Below are 24,344 nucleotides of genomic sequence, written 5' to 3'. Positions count from 1 at the left end.
TGAAAGCATAGGTACTTGATGTATGATGTGTTAGCTTTCCATCCACTGATACAATAATAATGAATAACGATGTTGAAATATAAAGCAAATAATTTTGAACCTGACAACTCCTCGGTGATTTTTGTACAGTTGAATTTCGGAAGGCAAAACTCATAGTATGTATGATGTATGATAATTGTCTACCACTAATTGTAGCACGGAAACTAAGTCCGATAGCAGTGGGCGCTTCACACTGTTTGATTTGATCAAGCTTAATAGCCTCTGATTGTCCTCAACATGTCACTGTATGAAGGGCAAAAAATGGGTTTGGTGGATCGATAGGTAAATTTACCTATACGCTTCCTCGGGATGGTAGAGAATCTCCTTCCAGCCACATGATCATACAAATGGTCAAAAAACGAACCGTCCGACAGAAGGATACCCCAATGAGTGTGGAGAAGAGCCCGCCCTTTTTACACGAGGTGTTAACAACAGAGAGTTGACAATTTCACTCTCCCCATCAGCCTCAGCCATCAGCCTGAGGGTTTCAAAGGATTTGTAGACTGGACAAGGGTTCGTGGATTTGCCAGTCCCTTGTCACGTGTTGATAGATGTACATCTTGTCGTTTGTCTTCCAAAGGTCTTCAATGAAGTTGATTCACCCTGCTGCAACAAACCATCAGGCAGGACTTTACAACCAGTGAAGTATCTGCAGTCATAGGTAATCCTTGCACTGATGGTGGGTTCTATTCACATCACATCACATCATGAGCAATAATAAAAATTTAAAATTTAAAACGATCTCACCAATATTCGCTGTTTCTTCACCCTTCTGTCAGATTTTCGTGCCTGAACTCGTTGTCCTTCTCTGCATCACTGCTAGTCGCTACTAGTCTCCCGAAAGTCTCCCATCTTATTTCTGATGTGTTTTACGATATTTCGACGTCCATTATCTTTGTTTGATGATCTTGAGTTCCTAGTTGCGTCTTATAAAACCGTAACACCAATGCGGAAAATGGACAGTGTCTTCGGGTATTTTCTTAACGCAGCTTTTATTTCACTTTTACTTTGATGACTTCATGGTACCGGAAAAGATATAGATGTATACATTAAAGGGTGATACGGTCAAAATTTGGTCAAGGGAAAACGCGTGTAAATCGGTGAAATCGTTTATTTAAAAAATCAAATTAAATTTCTTTTTCAAGTTCAATTAGTATAAAATTCAGGAAAAATATTCAGTTAGGCTTCCGCTTTTCCAAATCCGAATTGCCGGGCCTTACGCTTGACCCCTGCCATCAGATTTTGTACAGCCACCTTGTCCACCTTCTTCGCCGCAGAAAGCCAGTTTGCCTTGAACTGCTGCTCGCCCTTAGCAGTTTTTTTGGTCTTCTTTAGGTTCCGCTTCACAATAGCCCAGTATTTCTCAATTGGGCGGAGCTCTGGCGTGTTGGGAGGGTTCTTGTCCTTGGGAACCACCTGCACGTTGTTGGCGGCGTACCACTCCATGGCCTTTTTACCGTAATGGCAAGATGCCAAATCCGGCCAAAACAGTACGGAACAACCGTGTTTCTTCAGGAAAGGCAGTAGACGTTTATTCAAACACTCTTTCACGTAAATTTCTTGGTTGACAGTCCCGGAAGCTATGAAAATGCTGCTTTTCAAGCCACAGGTACAGATGGCTTGCCAAACCAGATATTTCTTTGCGAACTTTGACAGTTTCATGTGCTTGAAAACATCTGCTACCTTTCCTCTTCCTTTTGCCGTATAAAACTCCTGTCCCGGAAGCTGCTTGTAGTCGGCTTTGACGTAGGTTTCGTCGTCCATTACCACGCAGTCAAACTTCGTCAGCATCGTCGTGTACAGCCTCCGGGATCGCGCTTTGGCCGTCGTATTTTGTTTATCATCGCGATTTGGAGTCACTACCTTCTTGTAAGTCGATAGTCCGGCTCGTTTTTTGGCTCGATGCACGGTTGTAGACGATACACCCAGCTTATTTGCGGCATCTCGGAGAGAGAGGTTAGGGTTTCGCTTGAAACTACCGGCAACTCTCTTTGTCGTCTCAGCGGCTTCCGGTTTTCGATTTCCCCCCGATCCAGACTTCCTGGCTGTCGACAAACGTTCCCCAAACTCTTTAATTACATTTGTAACGGTTGATTTGGCAACTTTTAGCGATTTTGTCAACTTTGCGTGCGAGTTGCTCGGATTTTCGCGATGCGCGAGCAAAATTTTGATACGCTGCTCTTCTTGCTTGGACGGCATTTCGACAACTGAAGAGTGAATTCCAAAATCAAAATAGGAGCAACATTCTACACACACACACCTTCAAAATGAGGGGTGTTCAGGGTTTTTAAATGCAAAATTGAAAGAAATACGTCAAGTTGATATTGACCAAATTTTGACCGTATCACCCTTTATTAGCAATGATTTGATATAACCACAACGGGATGACCGTTCAGAATGGTTAAACGGATGTGAAATGTGAGGGAACATTTAAATTTAACACGATTTAAAGTATTTCGATGCAATATTACATTTGTTCGCTGAAAATTAACACATTTCTCAATATGTTATCCTAACTAATTTCTGGAAGAATTTACATGTGTTTTATACAGTTAGTATCAATGTTCCGTCATATCGTATCTTCAAGTGATCTTCGTAAGCGCCACATTTCGTTCAGGCTCTTTGGAACTACATGTGATGAAATGTGAAACGCACCTTTTAAAGTGAATTGCACATAACAATGTTCATCACTTACTCACACATGAAATCTGCCTCTACCAACAATATGTATTTTTTATATAATCATAAATTGTATTAAATCGAAATTAATCTTAAAATTCCAACCAATATTGGGCCTCAGATAGCCTTGTCAGTAAAGGCACGATATTACCAAGCCGAAAGCGACGGATTCAGCATAGAGTATCATCATAGAGGTAACTCTAAGACTAGAAGGTCCCGAAATAACGTGCTCAACTTTTTGGCTCAGCTCTGGTACTATCTTCGGTCCCAAGCTAATCGATTCACCCCTCGAAACATAGGAAAAACCAATAACCCCCCATTTTATCTCTCAAACTTTCATAGCGAATCAAAACAAACATTGCGTAGTACTAGAATTTCGACTAGAATGGGATACGTTAATCGTTACCTTGGGACCAATAGGCTAGTCAAGTAGTGAGCCAATTTAAAATCATTAGTTTCGTATTGATTGTTGGTATCATTGTGTTTGCCACACAATATACAAAATTATGCATTGGTGGCATTGGTATCAAGAGCTCTAAATTAATAACTGTGGAAATGTATCTTGAACACCACGTTGAGAGCCGGCAAAACGCTCCAGAAGCGTAAAAAGCCTAGAAAAAAAAGCAGCTATATTAAATTTGCCATGATAAAATTTACGTTCTATTGTGAGCATAGTATGCAAAGATTATCAACTTTTTAAAGTATTAGGAATTATGGACTAAAACTATATCATTTAAGCATTTTTGCTACAAACACACTACGCAGTAAAAAAGGGTGGTGCTTTTACCCGGTCAAAAGTGGTCCATCTTATCCCTAGACGACACCCCGTCTAACACACACTGAAGAAGTATAGCTAATGAAGAGGAACGAAACAGATAAACATCAGAATACAACATTTTATCACCAAAACATTGGTTGCTCTTGAAATTTGATCGTAATATTTTTTGACGTTTTGTGGTATTTCAAAATGATAAAAAATATGTTGTTCATCTTTTCTGTACAGACAACTCGCAAGAATCTTGAGAATTTCATGTAGAACTCTCTGGTTCAGGTTCAAGAAGAGCTATGTGTAACAAAGTGGTACTCGATAATGACGACTGGGTTTGGGTAAAACGTTTATTTCATGAAAACGTGATAGAATTGTCACTTTTTATTTGTACATTTTTCAAAAGTATTTTTTAAGAAAAATTCAAAAAGTATTTATTTCAACAGATTTGTAGAGATATTTCCAATCGATCTAATTGAAATTGGATTTTAATTTTATCTATAAATGACATAGCGTTCAAAACCTAACACCTTTTCGTGGCGGTAGCAATTTTAGATTTTCGTAGTCTACGTCAAAAATTAAGCTGTGATAAAAATTTTGAACATAAAAAAGCTTCTCGTGAGCAATGTGCATTTTGGCGTGTACGTCACATCCCAAGTTACACAAATTCATAGAATTATATTGAGTAAACTGCTATACAACCAAAACCAGCAATGTAAAGGTTAAATAAACTATTATATAACATGTGTGTTGCTTGGGATTGTTGTCACACGGCAGCATAGAAGCAATGTTTGTATCATAACATACTATTTTGTTTCCGCCCATGCAAAAACTTACTCCCTACCACCAGGTTCACTAATGTATAAAAATAGAGAAGTGAAACTGTTTCTGAAAGCAACATCGCATTCTCTTCTTTATTAATTGTATAATGAATTCTAGCAGATGGTCCACAGATGGAAAAAGGGTTTTGAAATGTGACCAAGCTCGAATGAGAAAAATGGAAACAGTGAAAAATACCGAAAGAAGAGAACTCCAATTAGGGCCGCTGAATGGGATCATGGAGGGACTGGTTTCGAGGGTGAGGAATTCATTTGTAGTCCGATAAAAAAAAGCGTCGAAACGATATAGAAACAGTCAGCCGGAAAAGACAAAATTTTATCCGCGCACGTTTATATCCGTCTCTGCTTCTCACTCGTATTTTTGTATAATTGAATTTTAAGTTAACGACATAAATTGTGAATTCGAGTGCAGATTGCTCTGTGCTTTTGGCTGAGCTTTCGAGTCGACTTGGTATAATTGGCGGCTATGTGCATGGAAAAGGTGAATATAAAAAAATCTCCTTAATTTTCTGGAATCATCGACGGGGAATTTGAAGCAAAACAGAAGTTGGTATAAGGTGTCACTGAGGTAGAATGAGTACGTAATTAAAAATGTTAAACTTGGAGGAAAATCAAATGAAAAAACCTATCCAAAGTGAGGTTGCGGGTCCGGAAGGAAATGGAACGTTACGCCCAAAGGGTTGTTCGTTGGCATCTCTTAATGAACTGGCTTTCCCCGGAGCATGTTTCGTACTTGTTTTCCACTTCTTTTCCGTTCATTCAATTTACTCCGGTTGGTAGGTAGGCACCATAGCTGCATTGACGCCCCTCCTAACCTAATGATCCTTCTTCCAGTTTCTTGTCGGGCGTACACGATGTTGGTTCGCTAATTACTCTGGATGCATCTTTGCCATGTTGGAAAAGTCTGCTAGTCGCACACAACAGTGTAAGCATAGTTTAGAGGTAAATTTCCAGGTAAGGGAGAGCAGCCCATAATGCACCCCTGGGGTAAAATGCCCACTTATAGAAAAATAACGATAACTCTCCCTCAGATGCATTTTCCGGGCAACGGATTATGTTTGTTTTCAACTGGAGGTTTCACAAATAATTTCTGATCATAACTAGATTTCTTTAAAAAAAAAAATTGGATTTTGAACAAAACATGCCACTGCTGTTAAAATCATCGAGTGCAAATTAAGCTTTTATAAAAAGAATGGAACGAATTCCCTTTTTCTATATTTTTTAGATGTTTTACTTCATGAATCACAGTTTAACACTCTATTGAGACCTTATTTCTGATGTAACAGAAAGGAATAATCTCTACTTTCAGGGGCTATGGTTTGTCTATTATGCGGTGCATTTTAACCCCAATGTTGTGGTGCGTTTTGGCCATTTTTGTCGTGCGTCTTGTCCCAATTTTGTGGTTCATATTGCACCATGAATCAGGCGTTTTGCCCCGCTTTCATTTTGGAAAAAAAATGCCTTGAATGATCGTCGTAGAAAACATGGTAATTAGACTGATGCAAAATTTGACTTTTTCGCTCCACAGTGCTTAAATGGTTTCAAATCGGGTCCTGATTAGCCTCCCAAAGTTACAACTAATTTGGTTAGAAACAGACTTCGCACAAGCCATTTGAAGTTTACATGTAAATTACTATGGGAAATCTCAACTTTTTGTTCATTGCCTTCTAGTCTTTTTCCATATTGGACTGCGAAACAGTTCGATAGCCTTTCTTATAGAAAATTTTCTCAGCTATAACTTTGCTAAAAAATGTTTCAATGTAAAACGAGACAGGAAAAAGTTATTAATTATTTAAGAGATTGGTAAACTTATGACATGATCAAGCAGCTGCTCTGTAGGCAACACTGTATTTTGCAGTGTGACATAGTAGCCATGACTTTTGTGTCCTATTCAACGCCCCAGAAACACCAATGTTGCCTGCAGAGCAGTTGATTGAGCATGATCATAAGACATCAGCGCATTGAACCATCGATAACGTTCGATCCTTTCATTTAATCAAAAAGTGGTCTTGAGCAAAGTTGTAGCTGGGAAAATTTTCTACAAGTAGTTGAAAACTTTTGAAGCAGATCGATATGGTGAATTATTAGATAGACATGAACAAAAATCTTGCTTTTACTATAGAAATTCCCATACAAACTTCAAATGATTTGTACTATCTCAGTTTCTCACCAAATGGGTTCAAATTTTGAGAGGTTAGTCAGGATCGGATTTGGAATCGTTTAAGTATTGTGGAGCGAAAATTTCAAATTTTGCATCACTCTAATGGTAATACACCATACACCATTACTTTTTCTTTGATTTTAGCTTCCATACGGCAGCAATTGACAATTTTGCTTAAACGGTGCGTTTTGCACCATCCTACCCTACAGATTGTTTTGTGGGAACGGTTTTCATTAACTTTGTGAGGACATTTATGTTCATGTGTAATTGGAGGTATGTTCAAGTTTAATCGCCCAACATTAAAGTTTCAACGAGCAAAAAATTCAGTTGAGAAAGAACTTAATTGCATTAAATACAGGAAATCCCATTTTATTCCATACTTGAAGAAAACCATTCTTCATAAAGACGTTTAATTCCAAAGACAAGAAAAGATTTTATCTGCAACTGGAAGCCTTGCTTGTCACCGACGTCAGTATTCACAGCAGTAATGTTAAACGATCTGCAAGCTTCAGACCGTGTACAAGTTTCTCATCACCTGGTAAAGTAGCTTGCAGCAGAGAATGTATGCATGTAAAACTTTTAGCGCCCTCATCATGAATAGCAGAAGAGGTGTCATAATGCCTCGAGATGATTACATTGTAGCAACGTGTAGTGGAAGGAATGTGGAACATCGCTTGCCTGATAAATTATAGCTAAGATCGCTTTTCTATACCTCAATTCTATAATGCACGGTGGAAGCAGCTTAAACTTTGGTGTGCTTAAATCCCATAATCAGAAGTTATTGACTAGTGAAATTCAATATGATATTTTTTTTATTGCAATCAACCGGGTCCCTTGGCGCATCCTGCACTTTCATCAGGATTATCTTTGAAGCGTTCAAGTTCATTAAGACAGTAATGATCACACCGTCACTAATGATGCAACCGTTTGTTCTCTTTTTCCAATTTTCCTTGATTTCTTCATCTACATGCAACGTCACCCATCATCACCGACGAACAGTGGTTGCTCAAGCGTACAAAGTTGACGTCGAAATGCTGGCAGCGTCCCGAGGCTGTACCGCTATTCTGCGTTGTGTAGTGCCTAATTTTGTTAAGGAGCTAGTACGGGTGGTGTCCTGGGTGCAGGAACCTGCCTTCTACATCTATCCCTCGCTGCAGGGTGGTAAGTGACATTTTGTCGAGCGGAGGATTAACAAGGTCGATGAACTTCGTTCTAACAGTTTGTTGTTCGTTTTGTTTTTGTTTCATTCCTCAGATGGAAAATATCACCTGCTTCCCACAGGCGAGCTTCTAGTGCACAATCTAGAGTATAACGACCGGTATCCCTCGTACCGGTGTAGGACGATGCATAAACTAACGCGGCAGGTCGTCACCAGCAGTGCAGCGAAGATACGAATGAATGGTAAGTTCAACTACTCATAATCAATAGAAGAAAAAAAAACATTACATATCCACATACTCAACTAACAAACTCATCATGGATCTTTGAATTCCGCTTCGAGCATCGCATTTTGGTAGCAGCATCGCGCCCAATTTGTGGGCGTCTTTTAGAAAAGACACATCATCAATTAATAAAATATTCAAAATATAAATGGCACCTATATTATGAAATTGTTCCTCTCAAATTAATCAAATTTGCCAACTAAGGTCTGGTCCGTTCAAGAGTAACAAATATATTAACAAAATCAAAAATTATTGAAAACTTGGATGTTGAATTTAAAATTTGCTATCATCATGTTTTTCTTCAGAAAATTTATTGAAAGTCGCAACATCCTTTCGATTATTAAGATTTTTTTCTGTAAAATTGAGCAAATGGTGAAAGAAATCCTTTCTCCTGACCTAGACCTGTGCATTTGCATCTCCAATTAAAAATCTTCTAGATTAATGTTCAAAATACAGTTTTTGAAAAATTAATTAATCACACCATAGATAGCAAACATATTCCACTGATGCATCCATCGATCATGAGCTTTTTTCAGAAAATAATTCCGGACCCTGTTTTATTCAGCAATCCACGAAACTGATCCTAGAGCTTCGAGTTTTTTTAAACATTAGGAATTGTGATATAAGAAATAATATGGGGTTTTGACATGACATAAACATGGACCTGGATGGCCATGGAACCGTCCTCCGGAAGATACGGAACATCCGTAACAGTGGTCCATCCATGAAACTGATCCTAGAGCTCCGCGGTTTCTTCGAAAACATTTGGAACCGTGAAATAAGAAATAAATTGGGGTCGTGAATTAAACATAGTTCCGGATGGCCGGATAATCCTAGAGCTCAGCGGTTTTTTTAACACTTGGAACTGTGGTATAAGAAATAAGTTGGGGTCGTGACATAAACAAGGACCCTAGCAACGCCGGTGGTGTACTGATAAGCTTGATTGCCTCTCACATCAAAAGTCCTGGGTTCAATTTGGGATCGGATTTTTTTTTTAATTAATTTATTTGATAAGGCTCAACCGAATTAACTTTACAGAGCCGAGGATTCTTGTTTACTATACAATACATCTTAAAACTATAGGCAAAAGGTACAACACAATAAACATTTTATCTTCCACTATCAAATAAGCCTTCTCCACCAGAACGGGAGCCACTTCCAGTGGTTTACTTGTATGGCAGATTCGCCAACGGGGGTCAGAGCGCTTCCATGGCAGCAATGGACACAAAACGTTGTCAGCACAACACACATGAGTTTTCCATTGCCATTTTGTTGCTGAGTTACCAATCGATCTGAAACCAACGTGTATTCCTCAAAAAACTTGTTTCGATCTATACAAGCTAAACATTTATTACAGTAAACACCTAAAAATGCGGATAATAGAGAAAATGTAAATGGAAACCGCGTAAACTGTGACCATAACTACGTGGGATTTTACTTAATTGATTACAACATGGAATATATCGAGATCCTGACCCGATAGAAAGTTACTGTCTCCGACAAAGTTGTTCAGGAGATCGTAGCCTTGTCGCTGGCGGACAGTAGTTCAGAATTTTCTCACTACGTAGCGCTAGTATACATGTGAAATTCTCGTATGTGATATATCTCGAGATCCTGACCAGATAGAAAGTTACTGTCTTTGACAAAGTTTTTCAGGAGGCCAAAGTCTATTGCTTGACGCTCAAAAGTTCAGAATTTGCTCACTACGTGACGCTAGTATACACGTGAAATTCTCATATAAAATATCTCGAGTTCCAAACCAGATAGAAAGGTACTGTCTTCGACATAGTTGTTCAGGAGGTCAAGGCTTTTCGCAGGTGGCCAGTAGTTCAGAGTTTTTTTCACTTTGCGGCGCTACTATACATATGAAACTCTTGCATATAAAATATCTCTAGAACCTGACCAGATAGAAAATAAATTAATTCGACAAAGTTTTTCAGTAAGTCAAGATATTTTTGTTGGGTGACAATAGTTCAAAATTTTCTCACTATGCGGTGCTGAAATACGTGCTTTTCTCGCATATTCAATAGCTCGAGATCTTGATCAGCTAGAAAGTTGCTGTGTTCGGCAAAGTTGTTTAGGGGGTCAAGACTTTTTGGTAAACATTAGTTAAGAATTTTCTCACCACGTGGCGTTAGTATACATGTACACTTCACAAAATTTTTGCTAGTGGACAGTTGTTCAAAATTTTCTCACTACTAGCGCTAGTGAAATGTGAAATTCTCGCCTGTGATATATCTCGATATCCTGACCAGATAGAAAGTTATCATCTTCAAATAAATGTGTTTTGTTTAAAGCTCTCTCATTTTACGTCCAATTTTTGATCTACTTAGGTTATTTGAATGGTAATTGTATGGCATAAGGGTTCTACTACTACTTTTTATTTCAATTTTTTTTTTAAGTCAATTATGAGAAAATCAATCATGATTCTTCAGAGTAAGTTTTGAAAAATATTGTAACTTTTGCTAAACCTTTGGTATACAACATTTGAAAATGATATTGAGCACTTTGCCTCTTCGTATTTCCATTCAAAATCTTTCAAATGTTCTAAAAAGAACGAACATTGGACGTTGGTGGTGTCCTTAAACTTATATCGGGAGTGTACGGTTTATATATTTCTCCATTCAACTCAGCAAAAGTGCCTCACTCTCTGAGTCAGTCTCGTTGTTCGTGCACACATAAATACAGGGATTTTTTTTCTTCTAGACCCCTCGATAAGACATTTTGAAATTAGCCTCGAATGAAAGGGAGACTCTAAACATTCATTTGGTGGAAGTTTCAGCTATATTGATCTTTTAGGATAATGTTTTCCATCTGAGATACGTTTTATCACTAATTTATCAGAGGTATACAAGTGGAAGACTCACCCCAATTTATGTATCCACAAATCTGCATGAAAATCTTCACCAGTAAAAGAAATCCAGAATATATTTGTCTTATCCCACTTAGGCTGATGTAAATTGTATTTTTATTTTATGATATTTGATATGCGAGAATTGCCCGCCAAGTTTTGAGAAATTTCTAAACTACTGCTGATCAGCCAAAAGATCTTTATCTCTTCAACAGCTTTGCCAACTACAGTAAATTTCTAGCTGTTCATGATTTCTAGATACTATATATGCGAAGATTTCACGTATATCCTAGCGCCGCGAGTGAGAAAATTCTATACTGTCGACCAACGAAAAAGTTTTGATCTCCTGAACAATTTTGCCGATGACAGTTTACCAAGTCTCGAAATATATCTAATGCGAAAATTGCATGTGTATACAAGCGCAATGATGTGAAAAAAAATTGAATTTCTGTCCACTAGCCAAAAGGCCTTGGATCCCTCAACAACTTTGCCGAAGACAGTAACATTCTATTTGGTCAGGATCTCGTGAAAATTTCACGTGTATACTAGTGCCGCGTAGGATCTCGAAACAAACCACATGCGAGAATTTAACGTGTATTCTAGCGCTACGTAGTGAGAAAATTTTTGAACTACTGTCCACTAGCGAAATCTATCTGATCAGAATCTCGAGTATTTTACAAGCGAGAATTTTGCGTGTATACTAACGCTACGTAGTGTGAAAATTCTGAACTATTTTGGACCAAGCAATAGACATTGACCTCATGAACAAGTTATTCGAAGACAGTAATTTTCTACCTGTTCAGAATCTCGAGCTATAGCATGCGCGAGAATTGTACACGTTTACTAGCGCCACGTGGTGAGAAAATTCTGGGCTGCTGTCCACCAGCCAAAAAGTCTTGACCCCCTGAACAAGTTTGCCTGAAACAGTAACTATCTATCTGCTCAGGATCTCGAGCTATTGTATATGCGAGAATTGCATGTGGATACTAGCACCGAGTAGTGAGAAAATTCTGAACAAATGTCCACCAACGAAAAGATCTTGACTTCCTGAACAACTTTGCCAAAGACATTTACTCTCTATCTGGTCAGGATCTAGTGATGTATCACATGCGAGAACTTAACATGCATACGAGCACTACCTAGTGAGATTCTGACCTACTGTTCACTAGCAAAAAGGCTAGGATCTCCTGAACAGCTTTGCCTAAGACAGTAAGTTTCTATCTGGTCAGGATCTGGAGATATTTTATATGAAAATTTCACGTGTATACTAGCGCCGCGTAGTGAGAAAATTTTGAACTACTGTCATTCAGCTAAAAATACTTGACCCCCTGAACAAGTTTGCCGAAGACAGTAACTTTCTATCTGCTCAGGATCTCGAGCTATTCTATATGCAAAAATTGCACGTATATACTAGCGCCACGTAGTGATAATTTTCTGAATTACTCCACCAACGAAAAGATCTTGACTTCCAGAAAAACTTTGCCGAAGACAGTAACTTTCTATCTGGTCAGAATCTCGAGATATTTTATATGAGAATTTCACGTGTATACTAGCGCCGCATATTGAGAAAATTCTGAACTATTGTGCCCCAAGAAACAGGCTTTGATCTCATCAACAACTTTGTCGACAACAGTAACTTTCTATCTGGTCAAGATCTCTAGATATATCACATGCGAGAATTTCACATGTATTCTAGCGTTACGTAGTGAGAAAATTCTGAACTACTCTCCACCAGCGAAAAGTTTATGATCTTTAGAAATACTTTGCCTAAGACAGTAACTTTCAATCTGGTCAGGATCTCGAGATTTTCTATGTTGTAACCAATTAAGTTAAATCCCACGTAGTACGGACACCGTTTACGCGGTTTCCATTCACATTTTCTCTATTATCCGCATTGTTTGGGGGTAAACTGTGATAAAAGTTTAGCTTGTTTAGTTAAAAACAAGTTTTTTAAGGAATACCCGTTGGTTTCATATCGATTGGTAGCTCGGCTGCAAAATGGCAATGGAAAACTCACACTGTTGTACAAAGTACAACGCGCGAGTACTCGTTTTACAAAAGTAGGCGCGAGTAACGGAGGGTTAAATAATATTCTAGTGCACTTACATCGATTCTAACGTTAAATTCATTAACATAGGTGATGTATAATATAAGCATCATCAAAATTTGATTTCGTTTTGTTGGTCCTATGCTGGGCGCATCAATTCATCCAAAGACAGTAGTTGCCATCCTCCAAGTATCATCGTCATCCCCTGTTGTACGAAGCCCATGCGCGTGCTACACGAGGGCAACCTCTGAATTTGTGTTCCAGCGTTTCAACTACAGTATTGCAATACAAACAATTCGCACTGTCCGCCCGTTGGATGGTTCTCATCCATTTTTGGTGCTCCGTCTTCTCATTTATGATCAAGTATAAGCTGCTCCGATGGCTAAATGACAGCTGTTTCGTCGCGATGTTTAACCGAATTCGTTTCCAATTCATGCCAGGATTCTTCTTTTCGACCCGTGGTGTTTCCGTCGGGTCCAAAAACAAGCGATGTATGTGTTCACTAAAAGGGTGCTCTCGAACAAAGGGGGGAGAAGAGAAAATTGTTGAGAAACTAATTTGAGGCAGGGAAGGTCTGCGGGGGAGGAATTACTTGGTTGAGAAGGGATTGATAGAACGGAAGGGAGCGTTCACAGATAAAAATCTGAATTTTAAATATGATGTTAACATTCATGCGTATAAACTTGTATTTCACTTCACGCAAACGAGCAACTTGTAAGTAATGTTGTTTACAAAACTGGGCTCTAGTATACAATATTTGCAACAATGCATGAAATGTCTCAGAACTTTACATGATTTATAATTTAAACTTGTATGATATGTGACGCTCCTTTTATGTACATCACATTGAACAGAAATTAACACTACTTTTTCGAACTGTGCTTCTTTCAGCTTCTAATTGCATAAATTGAGGCAACGTAAACAGATAAAGTACGCAGAAAAAAATTCTAAATTTTAACCATCGTGTAAAATCTCCCTTCGTTTAATTTTGAGCTACAGTTGGCTTAAACAACGAAATCGTTTACAAGCTTGCATACAATATTGTTAATTTATGCTTAATTGCACTTATTTTCACCTATCGACCCATCAACTCATGAACCGGGGACCAACGGCTTTACTTCCCATCCGAAGGAAGGCGTGATCAGAGATGTTATGCCTCAGAACATCCCGGCGGCGCCGACTGGGATTGAACCCAGGCCTGCTGGGGTGAGAGGTAATCACGCTTACCACTACACCACTGGCGCCGTTAATTGCACTTATATTTACATGAAATATCGCCTAAATTTACGCGAAATCTAGCGTTAATTTTATGTGCGCTATATCTCAAAGAAATTTACATGAATTTAGGAGTAAGGACTGTTCATTAATGAAAGTAGACACCTGTTTCTCAAAGGAAAATATTTATTATCAAACAAATTCATAAGTTTACTTTATATAAATGAAAATCAACATACATATGACCGTTTTCACGTGAGTTTGAATGTTTTCTTCTCATTTCTGAAGAACGCTCGGACTTTTCTCTTGATACCGCGCATTGCATTCTGCACAACTTTCTTCTTAACTTTTCGTTGTGCTGCAGACCAAATTTTCTTGAAGCAGTCAACAGAGCTTGCTTTTCTTCCATTTTTCTTAATATGCCGTTTAATTACTGTCCAGTATCTTTCGATAGAACGCAGTTCAGGGCAGCTTGGGGAATTTTGGAATTTTTCGACAAAATCGACTTTTTCCTTCTTGAGCATCTCTAACGTAGCAGAAGCATAGTGAGCAGATGCCAGATCCGGCCAAAACAATGGAGGATCCGTATGCTTTCGATAGATGGGTAGAAGCCGCTTTTGATGCATTCATTTCTGTAATTTTAACTATTGATTGTGCCCGTTGTGAAATACGAAGAACTCCTGAAGCCACAGGAGCAAATGGCTTGCCACACCAAAACCTTTTTTTCGGTTCGGATGTATCGCACATCATCAGGTACATATCTGTCCTCTACTGAGCGTTGAAAATGTGCGGCCCAGGAAGTGTACTGGTATCCAATTTGACGTACGTCTCGTCGTCCATCAAAATACCATGGGTACTTTTTACTTCTTGTAGGTACTGACATTGTTACGTTTTTTTATATGCTGCTCAATTCCGACGCTAATATCCAATTTTTTGGCAATTTCACGAACGGAACACGGTTTATACGATTTCAAAAGGCGTACTGCTGCCAGCTCCTTTTTTGGTCCGATGCCCTATTTTTGCGCCCAGACTTCGGTAAATCTTCAAGAGAACACGTTTCTCCAAACTTCTTAACTATCTTGAACACTGTAGATTTACTGCACTTCACGCTTTTTGCCAATTCTCGGAACGACAACTTTTCGGAAAACCATGTGTGCAGAATTAATCTGCAAGTTGATAGGCTGATTCGACCCATCGTTCGAAATTTCTCACTTTTTTCAGGTGTGTCGCCAAAATAAAAAATGTTTTTACACACTGAGCGAAAATTCACAATTTTTCGTTAAGTTTTAACCCTAAACCATTGATAAACATGTGTCCACTTTCTTTAATGAATAGGCCTTATCTAATGCAGTGATGTCCAAAGTGCGGCAAACCTTCTCTTATAGCTGAATAAGCCTAAGTGTGGCAGTTTATTGAAACGATAGCTGTCAGATTCGAATTCGTGGTACAACAATAATGGGTTTCAAAACGTCAAATCCTTTCTCAAAAACTAGAATCCTCATATCTGGTTAGCTAACGTCACGATCAGAGAGCAAATTTAAGGATCGACCAATCAGTAAGTAGTTTATTATGAGCATTTGTTTTATCAACCAGTAGGATCAGGATGACTTGTATGCAATAAGATCACATTTCATTTATTTGAATGGAGGAGAATTTGCGGAGAGAACATGAACCTTCATCAAACTTTGAAAAACTAATGCAAAGTCATCAAATTTCACTCATATTTTGTTACCAAGGCAATTAAAAAAATACCTAGTATTAGTTCAATTTAAAGCTCAATCCAAAGCAGAAATAAATTACAGCCCATAAATTTGCATTTCCCTCCAACTGCCAAGTTTGGCTTTCCTTTTGATTCAGACACCCTACAAGAAACAAAAACTCCATACCTCATGTTGTCTCTGATTCGATTGTCTTTCCCTTTCCATGTTACTGCACCAGTCGGAAGCTTATATTTTATCATAGCCAGCGACTTTTTACGAAAACTTAATCCTATTGTTATGATGGATTGGCAAATAAATCTGAAACTTCCGTTTTGCTCCTTCTTCTACATATGAATCTGATATACTCCACAAAAGAGCACAATTTTGAAGCCAGCTTTGAGTTGTTGCTCCAACAGAGGAAATTGTGAGTGAGAATGAGGAGGAAGAATGTTACATTCAAACATTTTTCGCTTTAGCTAAAAAGCTCTTTCACAAACTGATGTCACTTTGTTTATGTGCAATATTCTACAGTTCTACCATAATGGAGCTTGTTGGGTCTTAAGAAAAGCTCTCCCGATAGTCTAGTCCAGCATTTTTCAACCGGTGGGTAACGCAACCATACTAGCCTTAGTGATTGGAAGCGTTCTTTTTTGGTAGGAGGAGAATGGAACGGAGAAGGTTGAAAACAACTGGTCTAGTCAATAGAAGCGCCACATTTCTCGGTCCGATCAGGAAAGGTTTCTAGTTGGAAGATTTCGCACCTTTCTGAAGTATCATTGTGTTTATCAATGCACAAATGCAAAAATTGTTAGTCTATCAACAGCTGTGGAAGTACTCTGAGAACGAACAATTAGTTGAGAACAATCGTCAAATAACAGGTAGAACATTATAGCCTAAAAAAAGAAAAGCTAAACTGCGTCATGCCCGATTTTCACACTCGTAAAAATACAGCCATTAAATCCTTTTTTGAATTCACCCGAACAAAATCAACATGCGGTTTACCATCGTGCCGTTTTGAAAATTGCCTTGAGACGCTCTGAGAGCTTTGGGGAAACGTCACTGGCAGTTTCCATTTCTACTTGAAACGGAAATAACACAGGATAGACAACCAGACAGACAGAGGCAGCAATGTGAAGAGCTTTTGTACCACAACGCTGGGTTGTACATCAAGGCTCGTTTGCGGATGAAAAGTATACGCCATACCTAATGTTGTGGAGCTGCTGAAGCAGACTGAAGTGTGGCAGAGCGGCAGAGTAATGTCCGACCAAGTTAAACGAAGCGTTTAAATGGTTGACAGATGAAAGTGCGAAGCTGTTGTATGATAGCCACCAAAAGCATAGTACAAGTAGGTTGGAGACAGCATCTTTACAGTGGCATTGCACAAGATCTAAACCATGAGAAATTATGCTTATATACCGTCCTGCTCAGGGTTGGGAATATTCCGTTGTAAACGAGAGTTCGTCTCTGGTTTCGTAGTGTTTGAACTTTTCGAGTGCGTACAGGCGAAGGTTTCTTCATGGATCAGTGCAAGGCGGAGATGACAGCCAGGAGTAGAGATTTCAGATATTGAAGATTTATTGCGACCTATTTCCATCCCTTTCCATTCCATACCAGTCCGCATACAAGGTCATAAAATATGATTATAATCCAAAGCTATGGCGTTCATGCATATTACATGCTGGTATAAATTGTGACCAATCATTTAAATTGATACTGTTATCTATAATCACTCACACTCATTAGGTAATTAGAAATAAAACAGATCCCTACTAATTTACACCTAATTTTCGTATTTCAGATCAAAGGGGCATCGTGTCTCCTAGTGTGGTAGAGCATACGTCACATGTATCAGTGTCACAGGACGAAGGAGCCGTCTTGCTTTGTGTGGCACAAGGCTGTCCATCACCAGAATATCGGTAGGTTGATGAATATTTTGGATATCAAAACAACTTAGTAAATTACAATGTTTCTTAAATATCATTAGGTAGAGCTTGTTTTTTCCCATAAGGGGGTGTTACATGCATTTAAATAAAATATTATTTAAGTACTAAAACACAATAATGATTATGTAACACAGTCGATATTTTGATGTTTCATCCTGTCTATATGAGCAGTTTCTTCAGATTTTCATACAACAAGTTCTCAATATCTCGCTATTCTCTCTAGAAAGCATTGAGTTTAGTTTTGGATACGGGATAAACAAATAAGCTTATTGAACCGTACAAGGAGACTGATGAAGTACTGGGCTTGTATGAAAAAGTTTTTCGTTTCGAGATGCGCAATGTAGCCCCTGTTAGGAATAATGGTTTCTCCTTATCTTGATGCCATAGGTTATCAATATAGATATATGGAGAGATGACTGTAATTCAATGCAAATTATGCAGTCGGAAATGTTTATTTCAATCTTTCTCGTATACTTAGGTACACCGAAAGGCTGTGAAACGTATTTCAGATATAAAACCCAGGGGCAGATAACATATGGGGAACTTGAGATTCAAAGTTTTAAGTTTTTTGGGAATTTGAATGTGTTAAGCAAAACATCGTTCTGTCAACGTATGTATAATAACGTTCAATGTTCAAAATACCGACGGGACAGTCAAAGTTTTCCGACAAAATTTCCATTTTATACATTTAAACTTCTAAAAATACTCTATGACTACTGAATAAATATTTAAAGAATTGAACGTTGATGCAATAGAAGATCTATAATTAAAACCTGTACCATAATGGCGGGCTTCTTTGGACAATTTTCAGGTGCAAGCGAGATGTATGAAATCATTAAAGTAGTTAATAATAAAACGTGGATACCTTTAAGGTGTGTAATGAGAAGTATATGAACGATCAAGACTGATTGAAGAAAATGTTCATCATATAGGGGAAATTGATGTAAAGTCGGCCCCTAATTTGGGCCCATACATAAATTCAGCAATCGACTAAATTTTCAATAGCGACCAGAAATATCCATTAGTACCATCCCAATGACGCGTTCATCTAGATAAAATTGATAAATAGCAGATTTTTAGCGATGGGCCCAGTCCATAGGCCAACAAGAGCCATTTCCCCTAGTTATCAAGTTCGGAGTTCGAAATGTAAAAAGATGGGCTACTTTGGACACGTGGTAAATTTTCATCTGTTTAGTTAATAAAATTAAATGTTAATATGGAGAAACATGGTTTTGTGCGAAATAATAAAAGGAAAACATCGACGAGAGCTTTTTGCAATCTGATGTGATGTCTCAAAGAAAACCATTTTTAAAATTTTTATTTACTCACTAATATACGATATTTATATTTACCTTACCAATCAGGTTCAGGCCTTAATGTCCTCTGCTGTCCGAAGAGTCGTCTTCAATCTACTCGAACCATGACCACATGTCGCCAGCCTCATAGTCTGCTAAGGGTCCGCAGGTTGCCTTCAACTTGATCGATCCACCTTGCCCGCTGCGCGCCTCTTCTTCTTGTTCCTATTGGGTCGCTATTGAGAACCATTTTCGTCGTCTGACATTCTTACGACATGCCCAGCCCACCGTAGTCACCCAATTTTTGCAATGTGGACCATGGAAGGTTCACCCAGCAGTTGCAATTCGTGCTTCATTCGCTTCCTCCATGTTCCGTTATCCATCTGCACTCCACCGTAGATGGTATGCAACACCTTCCGTTCGAAAACACTTCTTAACTCTCCCGCAATTTTCTTGGAATCAAAATGAAATAATTAATATAGTTCTATAATTTTCACTGAAGCTATCAAGATTTTTCTGAAGTTCATGGAAATTATACACTAATTCATAACTTCTTCAATAGTCTGGACATCATCAAGTATTTAAACTGCCAAAACATTTTTAAATTTCCATAAAGTTCTGTAGGTGGCCCTGAATATTTCAGTATTTTTTATAAGATCCCGCATATTTTACCAAAATTACTTGAACTGGCATGAATTTTCAACAATTTTCCTTAAGTTTTATAAACTTTATAAACACTCACGGAGCTTTGCCTTATATCATTAGTTTTTCCTGAACTTATTTGGACATCTCTGAAGTTGTCAATGCTTTCCTGAAGTTCTCTAAATTTGTTTGATGTTCAGGAAAAATTTCGGATAGAAGTATATTCATAATTCCTTGACGCTTCTGAATTTTTCGGATCAATCATAGAATTCTTGGAATTTCACATAATTCTACGGAACTACTTGTAAGTCGCTTCTTTAACTTAATGGAATTTTTCTTTAGTTAGCTGATCGTTCGCAAAGTACTCAGATCTGCGCTGAAAATCATGAAACTTTCTAAAAATTTCTAAATTTCTTATAAGTTTTCTGGAGTTTCTTGAAGATATCGGTGCTTGCTAAAAGTTTTCGCATTTTTTTAATTAACTTAACAATTTAGCTTAATGTTCACCATTTAAAAAAAAAAGTTCTTGAAAACCCTCAAAATACTCTCACATTTTCATATAATTTATTTTGCATTCCAGAAATTCTGTCAGAGCTTTGCTAAAGTTTCCGCAAATTCCCTGAATATCTCGAATCTTCTTTAATGTTTATGCAAATTAAATTAAATTATTTTAACTGCCCTTTGATTCTTTGATCGGTTTTGAAGATCTCGATTCTGCTCCAAATTAAATGGAATTCTCATTAACACATTTAAACTTCCATGAAAGTCTCTGAACTTCTGTGAAGCTCCTGAAATATTTCAGAAACTCTCAATTCACTGAAGGTCGCTGTACATCCCTGAAATTATCGGAACAGCTTAAGATCATAAATTTCCGCTTATAAAGTCTTAAACGCGCAAAAATTGGTCAACTTCAAATTGTTGTATTTCTGTTAAAAATGCATATAAAAAACCTAAAATGCTGCATTTGGAAGTTGAGTGTATATACAATGGTTGCTATGATGAGTTTTCACCGTTTGCTCTCCCGTTTTCAATATGACGTCCAAGCAAGAGGAGCAGCTTGTCAAAATTTTGCTCGCTTAAGAGAATCCGACGTTCTCACACGCCAAGTTGGCAAAATTGCTGGATGTGGCCAAATCGACCGTGACAAACGTTTTAAAAGTGTTTGGGGAGCGTCTATCAACCGCCAGGAAGCCTGGAATCAGCGGCAATCGTAATCGGCGTGGCAGCGACGACGAAGAAGGTGGTGGTGAAATTTAAGCGGAATCACTGGGGGGACGTGCTGTCAAATCAGCTTACTGATCATTCTTGTATGAAATTGGTTCCAAACGTAAACAAACCCTGTAGGTTTCTTATGGCTTGCTTATGTTTGAAACCAGTTATGCGAGGTAGGCGACGATTGTTCGTATTTGACAGACACCCTCCCCCCCTCCTTGTGGAATCCGGCCGCGGGCCAAGAAACGAGCCGGGTTGTCGACGTTTAAGAAGGTGAAGGTGGCGAACCGAGATTACAAACAAAACACGTTGGCAAAGCAGCGGTTCCGAAAACTGTATACGAATCTGCTCACAAAGTTCGGCTGTGTCGTCATGAATGACGAAACTTCTGTGTAGGCGGATTTCAAGCAGCTTCCGGGACAGAAGTTTTATACCGCATCAGGAAAAGGGTAGGTGGCTGAAATTTTCAAAACCATCAAACTATCAAAGTTCCCGAAAAAATATCTCGTCTGGCGTCCATATGCACGTGTGGTCTAAAAAGCGGCATTTTCATTACTATGTGAACCATCAATCAAGAGATCTACATACGTCCAGGAGTGCCTGGAAAAGCGGCTGCTACCATTCCTAAAGCAACATTATAGACCTGTGCTATTCTGGCCGGACTTAGCGAGCTGCCACTATAGGAAAAAGACAATCAAGTGGTACGACGCAAACCCTACCAACAGCCCAGATCTCCGCCCTATCGAACGGTATTGGGCCTTGGTCAAATGGAATTTCCCAAAAAAAAAACTAATAAATCCATGGAAAACTAGCAACAGTTTATATCAAACTGGCGTTCGGCGGCGAATAAGGTCGATGAGACCACTGTGCAAAATTTAATGGAAGGGGTTAAGCGGAAGACACGGCAGTTCCTTTAAAAATATGAAATGAACTACCATAAGAAAAATAAGATGATTTTTGTGGTATGAATTTTGACTGAAAGAAATGATTTTTTTGTCGACCAATTTATGCGCGTTCCAGTCTTTAGATCTTTAACCAGCTCCAAACGGCTGGACTACCGTAACATGAACTGCCATTAAGATTTCTGAAATTCCCCAAAGATCTTTAGATCTAGCTTTTCTGAAGTACCTAGAACTTCTTAAAAGTTTCCACAATTTTCCTCAATTTCTCTATATTTCTGAAGATTTTATTGATGCTTTCTGAAATTCTAGGACCTTCTTAAAAGTTCTTGCAGTTTTCCGGAAGTTATTAGAACCACTTTGAGGTTCATACAGCTTCCAGTAAGTTCCCCATATTTTCAGGATGTAAACTTCCATTCTCAGTTTGTTTATAAAGCTTCACTGACATTCTCAGCATTTCCTTTCATTCAATAGAACTTCTGTAAAGTTCCTCCAACTGTTGTGAAGTTAATGGGTCTTAACTGAAGATATCTGATCTTTCAGCTAATTACAAACTTGAAATAAATAATATAATTATTTGCCTTAAAATTTTCAATATCTTGAACTCTAACGTGGAATATGAAACTTTAAGACATTAAATATTTTGTGATCTTAGACTTAGTAATATTATAGTAAATTAAGTTAGTGTTAAACTTTAACATTTAATGAATTTGATTGTTGTGCCTTTAAAACTGATTACCAAGTTCTAAAAACATGTGCGTTAATTGCTGATATTGTTTTACCAAAAAAAAAGGTTATTTTCAACGCATTTAAAAAAAGCTTTCAGAGGCGAACCAGCCTTTAGGCTGAAAACCTTTTAAATAAAGAAAAAAAAAGCTTTCTTATAATAAACTTGCAAATTGTATACCAAATACTCTTATTGGCCGTGGAAATTGTCACACAATTTCCCCAATTTATACTCAAAGAAAAATATAAATGCCACTCCATCGATTTTCATCACTTCTGCATGAGCTGGCTTTGCTTCTGTCCGGGCCGCTGTTACATGCCAGTTATGTCTCGGAGCAAAGTCTCGTAATAACAATACCTCTACCATGTATTGCCCCCTTCACCCTTTTCATGCTAACAAGCGGGTGCAGAATGCGGAAATGAGTTTTCCTCTTTGTTTCCACATGCCGACATAAACTCAAACGCTGTTATTACATCTCAGCAGCGAAGCGTTGTGCGGTCGGTGGTGGTCTTGGCTGCTACCACCACGCCATGAAAACTTAAACATGAAGAAGACGAGCAACGTTGAAAAGGCGTCGTCAACAAGGCCAGTGTGATGATGATGATGTTGATGATGATTGGTTGCGGAGGCTTATTCACCTGCACTTTGGCCTCACGCTTTAGCGCCTTTTCTTACCTTACGAATTGGGGCAAGATATATTATAATTTACTGAAAATATTCTTCTAAATGACTTTCCTAGCTTCTCATATTGTTTGTGTTGTTTAAAAAAAACGTGCTGAATTTCAAGAACCGAAGTCGATTTGTTACGTGATCATGCTCTCCGCATACACCCATTGAGATGTTGTTTGAAATTTCATCTTTCATTCGTCCAGAAAGTGGTTAGAGGAAATTGGAAATATCATTGTTGATTCGATTTCGGGCTGAACTTTCTGGGAAAAGCTTTCAATTTGTGACGCTTGTTTGTATTTGGCAGAGGGTGATAGTGAAATCAAATGAACTCTCCCAGAATAGATTTTTCCTACACTGGTTAAAAACGGATGCGATGCTTACATGTGAAACGACATTGAATTGTGTTAGACCTAATTCCTGCTCCACTTACGACGGTATTGCATGTGAATGGTAGTTAATACCTCACCAAGAGCTCAGTCAGATGTTTCCACATTTATTCATAGTAATTATCGCTGATTAATTTCCCGCTGATCATTGGGTAGAGAGTTATTATGTCAACCACAGCCGCCGGCAGCGCTCGTACTTGTAGCAAGATCAAGCAAAGTGCAAAATGACCCCAACGAATAAAACATTTTCCATCCAATTATCATCTGTCATCAGCAGAAGCGGTTCTGGCATAAATTGTCCGCCCCAATCGGGCATTTTCGCGCAACGTGCAAAAGTGCCACTATACGATGCGTTGAAACTTTCGTCCCTATATTTTGTCTCTCTCACTGCATAAGCTTTTATCGAGAACAAATCATTGCACGAGAATCCGAAAATGTCCCTAATAGCCTCCATTAAGCCAATAAATAAATTTTCCGTCCGATGCGTTCGCCATTGTACATATATCTACAATGAGCATGGGCGTGCCTGGATTCTTCCAAAACAGAGTAGTAAATGACAAATTAATAAAAACTAAAACAACTCAATTGCTCAGTATAGGGTAACTTTCTCTAAAGCCCTAGTTTTCTTATAAATTGAATTATGATTTTCCAGATGGAAATAAAAAAACAACATTCAAAGTTGTATAGAAATTTCATAATATTTTAAATAAATTACACACATCTGAAAATGCACCAAAATTATTGGTAATATGTTGATGTTCTTTGACAATTCACCATTCAAATGATGCATGTAGTTTTATCGCGTAAATTTACACATTAAATTTAAATTTAC

General features: G+C 38.2%; 1 protein-coding gene across 7 annotated transcripts in view; it reads left to right on the top strand.

Annotated features, from left to right (window-relative positions):
• Dscam2 (Down syndrome cell adhesion molecule 2) overlaps positions 1-24,344 on the top strand; it is a 410,918-nt gene that overhangs the window by 300,585 nt on the left and 85,989 nt on the right. For all 7 annotated transcript variants that reach the window (XM_065235003.1, XM_065234999.1, XM_065235001.1 and 4 more), the window contains exons 3-5: positions 7,484-7,645; positions 7,739-7,885; positions 17,538-17,655. In XM_065235003.1, coding sequence (XP_065091075.1) covers positions 7,484-7,645; positions 7,739-7,885; positions 17,538-17,655 — 427 coding nt within the window. The remainder of the gene's footprint in view (positions 1-7,483; positions 7,646-7,738; positions 7,886-17,537; positions 17,656-24,344) is intronic.

The sequence above is a fragment of the Ochlerotatus camptorhynchus genome, unplaced genomic scaffold (genome assembly GCF_037179485.1).
Source record: "Ochlerotatus camptorhynchus isolate MF236.1 unplaced genomic scaffold, CSIRO-AGI_Acam_v1.1 ptg000457l, whole genome shotgun sequence".
Classification (NCBI taxonomy): Eukaryota; Metazoa; Arthropoda; class Insecta; order Diptera; family Culicidae; genus Ochlerotatus; species Ochlerotatus camptorhynchus.
Note: the sequence above shows the minus strand (reverse complement) of the source record. Positions and strands in the feature narration are given on the sequence as shown.